At 46.4% G+C, this 14,929-nt stretch overlaps 1 protein-coding gene across 1 annotated transcript in view; it reads right to left on the reverse strand.

Annotated features, from left to right (window-relative positions):
• The window catches only part of WASHC3 (WASH complex subunit 3), a 49,185-nt gene extending 43,908 nt beyond the window's left edge, over positions 1 to 5,277 (reverse strand). The window contains exons 1-2 of the mRNA XM_074226708.1: positions 5,147 to 5,277; positions 1,212 to 1,310 (exon numbers count right to left, since the gene is read on the reverse strand). Coding sequence (XP_074082809.1) covers positions 1,212 to 1,310; positions 5,147 to 5,197 — 150 coding nt within the window. The 5' untranslated portion in view covers positions 5,198 to 5,277. The remainder of the gene's footprint in view (positions 1 to 1,211; positions 1,311 to 5,146) is intronic.
• Between the last annotated feature and the right edge of the window lie 9,652 nt (positions 5,278 to 14,929).

The following is a 14,929-nucleotide window of genomic DNA, read 5'->3' on the forward strand; positions in this document are numbered from 1 at the left end:
TTCATTTTTCATTTGAGGAAAAAAAATAGCTGTTTGAATCTGTGTTTGATGGTTCTTCCAAAAAAAAAAATTACTATATTTCTTAAAAGTGCTAGAAGCTTCAGGTAACTAAACAAAACACTCCTCAGATGGACAGTAAAAACCACTCTTATATATAATCTTTCCAAGGCAATGATGATCAGATTTCTTAGTTAAGTAGGTGTTATGTGTATATGTGTAGGTGTATACATATATATATATATATACATATATATATATATATATACACACACACACACACACAAATATGTGTATATATGCATATGTGTATATAAATGGAGAGGAAATAAAAAATAAATGGGCTTTAAGTGACTGAAGGAGTGTACTATACTCTTTTACATATAAACAACTTAAAATGTTTCTCATTTCATTCATTCTAAATAAATATCTAGCCTGGTAATTCCAATAGCAGCAGAATGAACTGTACATATGACTTTGGATCAAATCTTAATTATCTATACCATGGGAGATATGGGATAAATCAAATTCTCAAGCAATGCTCAAATTTCATTTTTATTTAGATAATAGTTATAATCTCTCACAATAATTTGGGGAGTGGGTGAAGATATCAAGGAACACTGAAACATACTCTTGCAAACTTCTCTTAAAGAAGAAAATTGAGAGTTGAGAGAGAAGTCATGGTGCTAACTAAAAAATTCATGATGCTATCTAAACCAAATCTGCTGATGACATTTTGGAAGATAATTATAGCTGCCTTCAATGTAGTCATTAGTGGATCCTTTCAAAAGAGATGTGATACGTGAAGATTAGGGAAGCTTGCTAAGGGGCAGTTCGACAAAATGTTTTTGTACATAAAAAAGTAGCAAGTTTCATAGAATGAAGACAGAAATTTTTTTCTCTTTCTCATACTAGAACTCCCCCATTGCAGCTTCTTCATCTACCCCAGAATGGGGGATTTTGCTGTTCCCACTCATCACTGAAAGTCTGACTGGTTGCTTTAAAAAAAAACCAACTCTAAAATAACAGAAGGAACAAGTTTCTGAAATTTCCACTCACAAGAATCAAATTCAGGTGATTCTAGGTGTATAAGAACAAAGAGGTCAGAACAAATGACTTTTGGTTTTCATACAAAGATCAGTTACAACACACTTCCAATGAAAAAAAAAAGTTCACTGCAGTGTCTGCCACTCTGAGAACACTAAACAACCTACCTCTTCACAAACTGTAGAAAATCGATTTAGGAACTGTACTGTATGGACCACAAACTGGTTTAGAAATGCAACAGTCCTTTTCTGTTGAATTGCTGGCACCTGCAATAAGTAAAAACACAACATAATTCAAAGAGTAGAAAGGGTTTCATATGAATGCTATATGTGGTTCAGTACTTTGTGTGAAATCCAGGGCATTGCCAGTAATGGAAAGGACATTCATATTGAAATCAGATGGCCTGGGTTCCAGTTTGGACTTTGCAACTTACTACTGGTGTCATTTTGGGCAAGTCACTACCCCTCTTGGGATCTGTTCCCTTAATGTGTGAAATGAGGGGGTGGCTAGGTGGCAGTGGATAGAACACCAGCCCTGGAGTCAGGAGGATCTGAGTTCAATTCCGACCTCAGACACATACTAATTACCTAGCCGTGTGGCCTTGGGCAAGCCACTTAACCCCATTGCCTAGCAAAATCTAAAAAGTGTGAAATGAGAGGATTGAAGATTATTTCTTAGATCCCTTTCCCATAAATCCTAAGAGTGCTATCTTCAAGTATTTAAAGGGTTAACAAATCAAAAGAAATTCTACTTTCTTAGCTTGGCCTGTGGAACCAAACCAGGGGCAAAGAGTAAAGGCAGATACAAGGAGGTACTTCCTAATATTTAGAGACATTCAGGATGCTTCAAGAACCAATTCATTAGCAGAAGGAATCTTAAAAGATATTCCAGTCTAATCTCATTTTATAGATGATGGAAGGGAGGGTCAGAAGTTAGAAGTATCTCATCTAAGGGCACAGAGGTATTAAAGACCAATCTACAAGCCCTGAACCCAGTTTTTCTTCTTCTACAAGTCTTAATGAAGACTAAAGCTGACACAAGATTCAGAGTGTGGAAAATCTATGTTGATCAAAAATAATCTTTTAGGGACAAAACTGAAATGAGTTACAAGGGAAGACAGGTGTAAATTTTGAGCTCCTTCCACTACCAGTTTCTGCAATCCTTAGAAATTCTGAGGAATTTTGAGAAAGAATTACTTTCCTAGGAGTCATTCAAGGATAAACATGGTGACCTCCTTTTTTTAACCCACGCAGGAACTTGATTATTTGTAATTTAAAAGGATTGGTTTGGATCAACTATACATTGTGCCATTTTGGTGCCATGAAAGGAGTCTAGATCTGGAATCAGAGGACAAGGGTTCCATTAAATTAATAAATATTTATTAAGTAATTATTATAGGAAATGCGCTGTGTTAAGTGTTGAGGTAAAAGACATCTCCACTTTCAGGGAATTTCCATACCAAGAAAGCAATATAGGATACATAGGAATTAAAGAGGGATGGTGATGACTTCCAGAAGACTGAGAGAAAGAGGGGGAATGCTGCAGGAATGGGAAACTTCTAAAGAAAAGGCCCAGAGCTGAGAGGTAGAGGGGCTTGTTCTAGGACCAGCCAGGGGGGATGGGGTTAGCTTCAGTCTTAGTTCTGTTGCTCTGTAAGCCTGGGTTGGACATTTCTCTCCCCTTAGTTTCCTCCAATAGTAAATGAGAGGATTGAATTAAACTGCCAACCCATGACAAGCAACCAAATAAAATGAACAAGACCTCAAGTTTTAAACATGAAGAACCATGCCAATTGGCAATCAGTTAAGAAGTAAAAAGCCCCCAAAATCCTTGTATTTAACATCTTCTAGGTCTGAACCAAGTATTGGTGCCATACGCTGGCTGGACAGTGAAGCTGGACAGTGTAACCACACTGAATCCCTCCAGCTGACCAACTAAACTGGTTTTCTGTTTCTGGAAGCTGTTCCCACTGCAGTAAAATAACTTTTGTGTTCTAAATGGTGAGAAGGGTTTAGGAATGGTTTAATGCAGAGGAAGGGTACAATTCCATTACTAGTACCATGATGTGGCCCAAGTGATTCCTAGAGCTGGCGCCAAAGGGCCTGGATTCGAATCTCCTCTGAGCCACTAAACCTCTGTGGGTCTCCACGTCCTCCCCTGCAACGTGGACCAAACATCCTCAAAAATCTGTCCCACATCTAAATCTATGAGCTGAGACGTCTGGTCGCAGAGAGGGCAGCACAGCCAGTCAGAAGACCTGCCCTGTCCCTGAACCACTGGGGTGACTTTGGCCAAGTTGCTTTTTTTCTTATCTGATAACGGAGGAGCCCCCTCCAAGGTTCCTTCTGGATGATCTGTAAAGGAAATGGGCTTTGGGATTAGACTAGGGCTAAAGGAGACCTGGGGGGGGGCATCTAATCTGAGCCCCTCCCCCTTTATTTTATAGAAAGGGTTAACAGGCCAGAAGGACCAGGGAATCATGAATCTTGAGCTGTCGGGGACCCCCAGAGGCTTCTAGTCTATTTTACATAAGGGGAAACTGAGGCCAGAAGGACCAGGGAATCATGAATCTCGAGCTGTCGGGGACCCCCAGAGGCTTCTAGTCTGACTGTATTTTATAAAAGGGGAAACTGAGGCCAGAAGGACCAGGGGATCATGAATCTCGAGCCCTAAGGGACCCCCAGAGGCTTCTAGTCTGACTGCATTTTATAAAAGGGGAAACTGAGGCCAGAAGGACCAGGGGATCATGAATCTCGAGCCCTAAGGGACCCCCAGGGGCATCTGCCTGACTATGTCACATAAAGGGACACTGAGGCCAGAAGGACCAGGGGATCGTGGCTCTGGAGCCCTAAGGGACCCCCAGGGGCATCTGCCTGACTATGTCACATAAGGGGACGCTGAGGCCAGAAGGACCAGGGGATCGTGGCTCTGGAGCCCTAAGGGACCCCCAGGGGCATCTGCCTGACTATGTCACATAAGGGGACGCTGAGGCCAGAAGGACCAGGGGATCGTGGCTCTGGAGCCCTAAGGGACCCCCAGGGGCATCTGCCTGACTATGTCACATAAGGGGACGCTGAGGCCAGAAGGACCAGGGGATCGTGGCTCTGGAGCCCTAAGGGACCCCCAGGGGCATCTGCCTGACTATGTCACATAAGGGGACGCTGAGGCCAGAAGGGCCAGGGGATCGTGGCTCTGGAGCCCTAAGGGACCCCCAGGGGCATCTGCCTGACTATGTCACATAAAGGGACACTGAGGCCAGAAGGACCAGGGGATCGTGGCTCTGGAGCCCTAAGGGACCCCCAGGGGCATCTGCCTGACTATGTCACATAAGGGGACGCTGAGGCCAGAAGGACCAGAGGATCGTGGCTCTGGAGCCCTAAGGGACCCCCAGGGGCATCTGCCTGACTATGTCACATAAAGGGACACTGAGGCCAGAAGGACCAGGGGATCGTGGCTCTGGAGCCCTAAGGGACCCCCAGGGGCATCTGCCTGACTATGTCACATAAAGGGACACTGAGGCCAGAAGGACCAGGGGATCGTGGCTCTGGAGCCCTAAGGGACCCCCAGGGGCATCTGCCTGACTATGTCACATAAGGGGACACTGAGGCCAGAAGGACCAGGGGATCGTGGCTCTGGAGCCCTGAGGGACCCCCAGGGGCATCTGCCTGACTATGTCACATAAGGGGACGCTGAGGCCAGAAGGACCAGGGGATCGTGGCTCTGGAGCCCTAAGGGACCCCCAGGGGCATCTGCCTATGTCACATAAGGGGACGCTGAGGCCAGAAGGACCAGGGGATCGTGGCTCTGGAGCCCTAAGGGACCCCCAGGGGCATCTGCCTGACTATTTCACAGACGGGGACGCTGAGGCCAGAAGGACCAGGGGATCGTGGCTCTGGAGCCCTAAGGGACCCCCCAGGGGCATCTGCCTGACTATGTCACATAAGGGGACACTGAGGCCGGCAGGGCCCGGCCGGCGGGGAGGGCCCCTCTGGCCGCCGCTTCCCCCAGCTCCGGGGCCGGGCTCCCGGCACGAGCCCCCCCTCCCGCGAGGGCGGGTCTCCGTGACCCCGCGACCCCCGGGGGCGCCCCCTCCCCTACCAACCTTGGTCAGGTCTATGCCCGACCCCATCAGGGGCAGCCCGTCCTCGTCCATGGCCCCGGCCGGCGGGCCCCACGCCCCCCGCTTTCCCAGCCTGGCGCCCGGGAGCGGCTCCCCACCGGCCCCCTCAGCCGCAGGCCCCAACGCCCTTTCCCCCCGGAAGTGGACTGAGCGAACAGCCGGGGCCTCCGCGCCTGAGGGAAAGACTACCCAAGCCCCTCCCGCAAGGCCTTTTGGGAATCGTAGTTTTCCTCTAGAGCCTCCCATTGGCTCTGAGGCTGAAAAAGAGACCGATCTCCCCGGACCCCTCCGCACGGCCTTCTGGGAATTGTAGTTTTTCCTCTACTCTCTCAAGAGGAAGTCGATGGCGCATGCTCCGTAAATCTGTAGCAGCCGAACTTGGTTAGAACTCAATTCAATCTCAGATCTAGAAAGAAGGCTCAGGGGGCCAGGTAGGCTCAAGTGAACTTGGGGCCGTGACTCCAGAGCTGAGAGTTAGCTTCAGAGGACCAGGTAAACACACCTGTACGTAGGAAAGTGGCTCCAGTGTAGGGGGGAGCTCAGGTGGCCAGGTCACCAACACACCTGTATTTAGGAAAGTGGCTCCAGTGTAGGGGGGAGCTCAGGTGGCCAGGTCACCAGCACACCTGTACTTAGGAAAGTGGCTCCAGTGTAGGGGGGAGCTCAGGTGGCCAGGTCACCAACACACCTGTACTTAGGAAAGTGGCTCCAGTGTAGGGGGGAGCTCAGGTGGCCAGGTCACCAACACACCTGTACTTAGGAAAGTGGCTCCAGTGTAGGGGGGAGCTCAGGTGGCCAGGTCACCAACACACCTGTATTTAGGAAAGTGGCTCCAGTGTAGGGGGGAGCTCAGGTGGCCAGGTAACAACACACCTGTGCTTGGGAAAGTGGCTCCAGAGTAGAGAGGAGCTCAGGTGGCCAGGTCACCAGCACACCTGTACTTAGGAAAGTGGCTCCAGTGTAGGGGGGAGCTCAGGTGGCCAGGTCACCAACACACCTGTACTTAGGAAAGTGGCTCCAGTGTAGGGGGGAGCTCAGGTGGCCAGGTCACCAACACACCTGTACTTAGGAAAGTGGCTCCAGTGTAGGGGGGAGCTCAGGTGGCCAGGTCACCAACACACCTGTATTTAGGAAAGTGGCTCCAGTGTAGGGGGGAGCTCAGGTGGCCAGGTAACAACACACCTGTGCTTGGGAAAGTGGCTCCAGAGTAGAGAGGAGCTCAGGTGGCCAGGTCACCAACACACCTGTACTTAGGAAAGTGGCTCCAGTGTAGGGGGGAGCTCAGGTGGCCAGGTCACCAACACACCTGTACTTAGGAAAGTGGCTCCAGAGTAGAGAGGAGCTCAGGTGGCCAGGTCACCAACACACCTGTACTTAGGAAAGTGGCTCCAGTGTAGGGGGGAGCTCAGGTGGCCAGGTCACCAACACACCTGTATTTAGGAAAGTGGCTCCAGTGTAGGGGGGAGCTCAGGTGGCCAGGTCACCAGCACACCTGTACTTAGGAAAGTGGCTCCAGTGTAGGGGGGAGCTCAGGTGGCCAGGTCACCAACACACCTGTACTTAGGAAAGTGGCTCCAGAGTAGAGAGGAGCTCAGGTGGCCAGGTCACCAACACACCTGTACTTAGGAAAGTGGCTCCAGTGTAGGGGGGAGCTCAGGTGGCCAGGTCACCAACACACCTGTATTTAGGAAAGTGGCTCCAGTGTAGGGGGGAGCTCAGGTGGCCAGGTCACCAGCACACCTGTACTTAGGAAAGTGGCTCCAGTGTAGGGGGGAGCTCAGGTGGCCAGGTCACCAACACACCTGTACTTAGGAAAGTGGCTCCAGTGTAGAGAGGAGCTCAGGTGGCCAGGTCACCAACACACCTGTACTTAGGAAAGTGGCTCCAGTGTAGAGAGGAGCTCAGGTGGCCAGGTCACCAACACACCTGTACTTAGGAAAGTGGCTCCAGTGTAGGGGGGAGCTCAGGTGGCCAGGTCACCAACACACCTGTATTTAGGAAAGTGGCTCCAGTGTAGGGGGGAGCTCAGGTGGCCAGGTCACCAGCACACCTGTACTTAGGAAAGTGGCTCCAGTGTAGGGCGGAGCTCAGGTGGCCAGGTCACCAACACACCTGTACTTAGGAAAGTGGCTCCAGTGTAGGGGGGAGCTCAGGTGGCCAGGTAACAACACACCTGTGCTTGGGAAAGTGGCTCCAGAGTAGAGAGGAGCTCAGGTGGCCAGGTAACAACACACCTGTACTTAGGAAAGTGGCTCCAGAGTAGAGAGGAGCTCAGGTGGCCAGGTAACAACACACCTGAGCTTGGGAAAGTGGCTCCAGAGTAGAGAGGAGCTCAGGTGGCCAGGTCACCAACACACCTGTACTTAGGAAAGTGGCTCCAGTGTAGGGGGGAGCTCAGGTGGCCAGGTCACCAACACACCTGTACTTAGGAAAGTGGCTCCAGTGTAGGGGGGAGCTCAGGTGGCCAGGTCACCAACACACCTGTATTTAGGGAATTGGCTCCAGTGTATGGGGGAGCTCAGGTGGCCAGGTCACCAACACACCTGTACTTAGGAAAGTGGCTCCAGTGTAGGGGGGAGCTCAGGTGGCCAGGTCACCAGCACACCTGTACGTAGGAAAGTGGCTCCAGTGTAGGGGGGAGCTCAGGTGGCCAGGTCACCAACACACCTGTACTTAGGAAAGTGGCTCCAGTGTAGAGAGGAGCTCAGGTGGCCAGGTCACCAACACACCTGTACTTAGGAAAGTGGCTCCAGTGTAGAGAGGAGCTCAGGTGGCCAGGTCACCAACACACCTGTACTTAGGAAAGTGGCTCCAGTGTAGGGGGGAGCTCAGGTGGCCAGGTCACCAACACACCTGTATTTAGGAAAGTGGCTCCAGTGTAGGGGGGAGCTCAGGTGGCCAGGTCACCAGCACACCTGTACTTAGGAAAGTGGCTCCAGTGTAGGGGGGAGCTCAGGTGGCCAGGTCACCAACACACCTGTACTTAGGAAAGTGGCTCCAGTGTAGGGGGGAGCTCAGGTGGCCAGGTAACAACACACCTGTGCTTGGGAAAGTGGCTCCAGAGTAGAGAGGAGCTCAGGTGGCCAGGTAACAACACACCTGTACTTAGGAAAGTGGCTCCAGAGTAGAGAGGAGCTCAGGTGGCCAGGTAACAACACACCTGAGCTTGGGAAAGTGGCTCCAGAGTAGAGAGGAGCTCAGGTGGCCAGGTCACCAACACACCTGTACTTAGGAAAGTGGCTCCAGTGTAGGGGGGAGCTCAGGTGGCCAGGTCACCAACACACCTGTACTTAGGAAAGTGGCTCCAGTGTAGGGGGGAGCTCAGGTGGCCAGGTCACCAACACACCTGTATTTAGGGAATTGGCTCCAGTGTAGGGGGGAGCTCAGGTGGCCAGGTCACCAACACACCTGTACTTAGGAAAGTGGCTCCAGTGTAGGGGGGAGCTCAGGTGGCCAGGTAACAACACACCTGTGCTTGGGAAAGTGGCTCCAGTGTAGGGGGGAGCTCAGGTGGCCAGGTCACCAGCACACCTGTACTTAGGAAGGTGGCTCCAGAGTAGAGAGGAGCTCAGGTGGCCAGGTCACCAACACACCTGTATTTAGGGAATTGGCTCCAGTGTAGGGGGGAGCTCAGGTGGCCAGGTCACCAACACACCTGTATTTAGGAAAGTGGCTCCAGTGTAGGGGGAGCTCAGGTGGCCAGGTCACCAACACACCTGTACTTAGGAAAGTGGCTCCAGTGTAGGGGGGAGCTCAGGTGGCCAGGTCACCAGCACACCTGTACTTAGGAAAGTAGCTCCAGTGTAGGGGGAGCTCAGGTGGCCAGGTCACCAATACACCTGTACTTAGGAAAGTGGCTCCAGTGTAGGGGGGAGCTCAGGTGGCCAGGTCACCAACACACCTGTACTTAGGAAATTGGCTCCAGTGTAAGGGGGAGCTCAGGTGGCCAGGTAACAACACACCTGTGCTTAGTAGTATGGCTCCAGAGAACAGGGGGAAACTCAGGTGATCAGATAACTAATCCCTTCTGGACTTAGGAGAGTGGCTCCAGAGTAGAGAGTGAGTTCAGGTGGCCAGTTAAGCAACATACCTACTGAGAAGAATGGCTCCAGAGTAGAGGGGGGAACTGAGGTGGCCAGGTAAGAATCACGCTTGTTCCTAGGGTCTTGACTCCAGGGCTGACTGGTGGTCCCAGGTAGCCCAGTAACTAGACATTTTCTTAGGGGGCTTCTCTTGGAGAGGTGGGAAGGAACTTAGTTGGCTAGCTATCCATACCGCTACTTAGAATCTGGACTGCAGAACTCAGAGACTCTTCTACTGATCATGCAGCCCTTCATGCCTGACTCCAGAGCTGGGAACCCCTAAGATCCTCTTGTCCAAATTCCCTTATTTTACCTTTAAAAAACAAACCAGGAACTGAGTCCCAGGGAGGTTGAGTGATTTGCCTCATGTTTGGATTCCTATTGGGCTGATATTCCATTGGAGTCAATTATTATACACAGCATAGTTGATCTGTGATAACGCTCTGAATAATGAGAATTGCTGGCATGATAGCTTTGTAGCTCTGAGAATGGAAGAGATGACAACTGGTGGCAATAGTTGAATGCAGCTATTGAGTTGTTGTTCAGTCATCTCTGACTCCGTTTGGGATTTTCTTGGCATGGTTTGCCATTTCCTTTTCCAGCTTATTTTACAGGTGAGGAAACTCAGGCAACAGGGTGAAGTGACTTGTCCAGGGCCATTCAACTAATAAGTGACACAGTTCAGATCCAAACTCATGAAGGTGAATCTTCATTCCAAACCAGAGCTCATCACCATTTTTGCCACCATGCAATGAATGTAAAATGCCAAAAAAAATCATAGATGAATAGAATAATTTCCTCAGAGCTAACTGGATTAATGTTATTAGACTGGCAATAAGTTTTGCATTTATGTTTTAAATCTATCGGCTTGTTTCTTATTAATGTTGCTGATAAGTTGGAGAGGGTTTTTTTTACATTGGAAATCATCTAGAATTTTTTTTATTTTCGAGGGATACATATATGTATATGATTTCTTTGTAACATAGGATAGATCTCCCTTGATCAGAAAGCTGAGATTGAGTTATGAATAATACTGTAAATTATTTGAGACTTTTGTTGGCAAAGAGTCTTCCCCTTCAGCATCCAAATGTGTATATTTTGGTTTGTCAGAGTTAATCTGCATTTGGTAACCTTCTGAAGCCTCTGGGAAGTTGTGATTGAGTGTGAAGGTAGTAAAAGTTGTCTGCCAGACCTTTTTTTCTGGGACATGAGACAGCATTTCAGTACTAGAAATATCCAGGAGGACCCCTGTTTAAACTCCTTGAGTGAACATCAATCTGTTCATAGGAAAACTGGATTCAGGGGGAAAAAGGTTAAATGGAATATTCCAACCATGAACAACTTTAGCATCTCTGATCCATAGACTGTATGAAGCCCATTAGGAAGGACTTTTTTTTTTCAGAAGTGCAGTTCAAAACAATCCTGGGAATAGTAAGGGCAATTGAGGAAAAGGAGATCTAGACAGACTTCATAGGCATGGATGGAACTCTGGATTTGGAGGAAGGGAGACCTGAGATGCCACAGACACATTCTCAGTACAGGACCCTGGACAAGTTAGTTACCTTCAGCCTCAGTTGCTGAATCTGTGAAATGTGAAGAATGGTTCCATTTGTTTTATAGGTTGTTGAACCATCAAGTGCTCCCTAAAACTATTAGACAGGAACAGCAGGCATGATAGGTTTTTTTAAATTTTGGGGGGGTGTGATACAGTGATTCTATCCAAATGACTAAACACTAGAGTGATGAACATGATCTTGGCAAAGACTGTAGAATTTTATGACGAATTAAAGCTGACCATATGGTATATGCAAGAGTTCAAAGCAGCCACTAGGGAATTGCCCAAAGACCTTTTTGAGTCAGTGACCAAAAAGATAACTGGATCTACTCCCAAGATTGTATGTACCACAGTGTAAATGAACTTCTGCTTCCAAGAGAGAAAGGACAGGGTGATTATGCTACTATAACCTCTCCTCTATCCAAAGGACAGGATGTACCATTTCAGACTAAAGAGACTGAATCCTATGGTAGAATATCTATCATCTCCAGGACAAAAGACCGTACATAAAGTCCTGATGAATGAATTTCTTTTTTGGAAAGAATCATGAATGATGGAACTGGGAATGGTGAGCAGCCAGCTTAGCTGCATGGACTTAATGTACCTTTAATCTGTTGCTTCCTGCCTTGGTGGCCAGAAAGGTACTCTGTTAAGAAGGTATTTATTTAAGATTGTAAACTGGGTTGCAAATGTCTGTAATGGTGGATGTACAAATGTTGCTATCGATGATGACCATAGTCCTTTATAGTGTCACTGAATTTTGCAAGATGGCTCCAAGGTACTGGTGATTTGAGAATGGGATGGCAATGCTCTCTAAATATGGGATCTAAAATTGTGAATGATGGTGTATTATTAATGCTGTACTTAAGATTTTTAAAGTGATCCTGTAACAACTTGTTGCTTTCCAATATTCTTATTGTTTTAAGACTTCAGCTATCTGATTGCTATAACTTGACTATCTCTGGGTGGAGTGGATTAGCTATTTTGGGATAAAGTTAACACTGGTAGTTTCAGTCTGGAATGTACATAAATACCTAGAGAAAGAAAGACTTGGAAGGAATACATGTAGAGGAACAGGCCTGTTTAATGGATGAAGAAACCAAGAGGGGAAAATGAGTCACCCAAAGGACTAGTTTCTGACTCTGACTCTGCTCCAAAACTGCATCTGGTAAAATACAATGCAATAAATGCGTTAGAAAAGCATGGAAAGATTTGTGTGAACTGATCCTGAGTGAAGTGAGTAGAACCAAGAGAACACTGTCACATTAACAGCAACATTGTGAGATGATCAACTTATGGATAAAGTTCCTTTTGGCATATCAAGATAATCCTGAGAAACCTGCTATGGACAATGCTATATGCACATCCAGAGGAAAAACTATGGATTCTGAATGCAGAGCAAAAGATACTATGTTTACTTTTTTAAAACTTCTTTTATGCTTTTTCTTTCTTACTTATGGTTTTTTCTCCCCTTAGTTCTAATTCCTCTTTCACAATATGATTAATATGGAAATATATTAAACATGATTGAACATATATACAACTTTTACCAGATTGCTTGCTGCCATGGGGAGGGAGGGAGGGAAGGATAGGTGGTAGAAAAATGTGGAACTCATAAACTTGCAAATGGATGATTGTTAAAAACTATCTTTGCATGTAATTGGAAAAAAAATAAATGCTGTAAGGGATGAGAAGCAAAATTATGGAATCAAAGTGTAACAGAAGGCACCAGTTTTAGTTAGTGTTATACTGTACGGAGCACTAGATCTAAAGTCAGGAAGACCTGAGTTGAGATCCAGTCTTAGACACTGACTAGGCTGTATAATCCTGGGCAAGTCACTTAATATCTGTTTGCCTCAGTTTCCTTCACTATAAAATAGGGATATTAGCCCTTCTCCCCCAGGGTTATTATGAAGATCAAATGAGATAATATATGTAAAGTGCTTTAATGCAGTGTCTGGCACTGTATAAATGTTGGCTATTATTGTTAGGTGAGGAGCTCTAAGAGAAGGTTTCATGGAAGAAGTATTTATGTGAGATAAACCTATTAGGATGAATAGTGTTGAAAATGGGATTTTGGGAAAACACAAGTGACTCTTTTTTGTCCAATGTTTGCTATTTTTCTTTTCTTTCTGTACTTTGATAGTTCTGAGTGTTTCCTTCAATACCTCCTTTCTGCCTAATCACCTTAAGACTACAAAAGAAAACTCAGATGACCTTAATTAAGGTTCATCCTTGGTTCTCCAAAGCAACCCAGTACTGGGGAGATGCCTTGACTTGCAAGTGAACTGGATTTAAGTGAGGCATCTAGTCATCCAAGTCATCAACAAGACAATAGTCAAGAGGATTGGTATGGGCCAATGGCAGTGGGTGATGTTGGCCTTTCTAAATTAAATTCTTTCCTAGGTCTCAGTACCCATTCAGTGACTAAGAATAAGTAAGAATTGAGACAAAAGATGGCCCAATTTACTATCACAAAACTATCAATCTGGGGCAGGGAAGAGAGCAGAAAGGTAAAAATCTGAGCTGGGCCTTGAAGGGGATATGGATTCCAAGAAGCTAAGGTGAGAAGAAAGAATATTTTAGACATGGAGTTCAGGCATAGAAATGGAAGATGTAATGTTGTGGCTGGTCAATTTATATAAAGTGTAGAGTAATTGGGAAGAAATAATAGCAAATAAGTGTGGAATCAGAATCTGGAACCAGGTGGTGAAATGCTTTAAATTCCAAATAGAGAAGTTTTGTGAGACAAGAAGGAGCATCAGAAGCTTCTGGAGAAGGGGAGTGACAGAGAAGTTGTGCCTTGGGAAAACCAATTTCCTAGCTGTTTGGAAGTTGGATTGGAGAGAGGAGGGCCTAGAGTCACAGAAATCAGATCATTGTTGCAATAATCACAAGTGATTTGATGATGACCCAACCTAGGATGTTGGCTGTGTGAGTGGAGTGAATGGGACAGATGGGAAAAATGTGGACATATAATTGAAAATATTTGGCCACAGATTGACTGTGCGGGGGAGACGGGGTAGAGTAAAATCCCAGATCTGGACTGAAAAAAAGATTAAACCTGAACTTGTTCTCAGTTGATCACTTGATGGAGGAACTGTTCCAAGTTCTCTTGGATCTATTTGTATTTTTGCCAAATATAACGCTAGCAGCCCTAGTTCTCATGGTGTAGAAACACTTGATGTTTCTCTGCCTACTGGGTGCCCAACTGCTACTGCTCATCAAGCATACATTATTGTAACCCCGGCTTTGTGTAGTTTTAAACACTGGACTCCTAGGGCCACTAAAACTGATTTGTACAATGCGTACTCATAAAAAGAATAGTCACAGAACTTCCAAAGAACCAACTTATTTTTCCATGTACATGTGTATCTCTTAAAACCTGCAGACATGTGTTGTATTATTTCATTTGTTGGAGTGGTTGTGGACCCTCTTATTTTACTGACCAGGGACTATAGATCAGTATTGCTTATTTCCACTCAAACCATCTTTTCTAATTTTCATATTTCAAAGTGGATGGATTCATAATCTTGTCAATGTGCCCATTCCCTCTAGGACAAATTGCAACCTTTCTTTGTCATCCCTTCCCTTAGAGTAGGAACTCCTTGAAAGGCAAGGGTTTTTTTGGCCTTTGCATCCTCAGGCTCAATCCAGTTCCTAGCTTAGTTAGTGTTTGATGAATGCTTGTGGATTCACTGACTCTTTTCATCTTATGTCCCAAATCCTACTATTAAGTCTTCCATAGAGGATCTGCTATACATGCTAAAAAACATCCCCGAGGTCTCAGTATCACTTAAGGATAGGCCAATTATGGGACCATCAAGTTGTCACTACTCAAAATGCAAATTAAAACAACTCTGAGTCTATTAGAATGACTGATAAGAAAGAAAAAGGAAAATGATAAATGTTAGAGAAGATATGGGAAAATCAGGACTCTAATGCACTGATGGGGGAGTTGTGATATGATCTAACCATTCTGGAGAGCAATTTGGAACTTCAAACTTTAATCCAGTAATACCACTACTAGGTCTATATTCCAAAGAAATCATAAAAAAAGAGAAAAAGATATACATATGCAAAAATATTCATAGCAGTTTTTTTCATGTTGTTGAATAATTAGAAATT

This window comes from Macrotis lagotis, chromosome 2, assembly GCF_037893015.1.
Source record: "Macrotis lagotis isolate mMagLag1 chromosome 2, bilby.v1.9.chrom.fasta, whole genome shotgun sequence".
Taxonomy (NCBI): domain Eukaryota; kingdom Metazoa; phylum Chordata; class Mammalia; order Peramelemorphia; family Peramelidae; genus Macrotis; species Macrotis lagotis.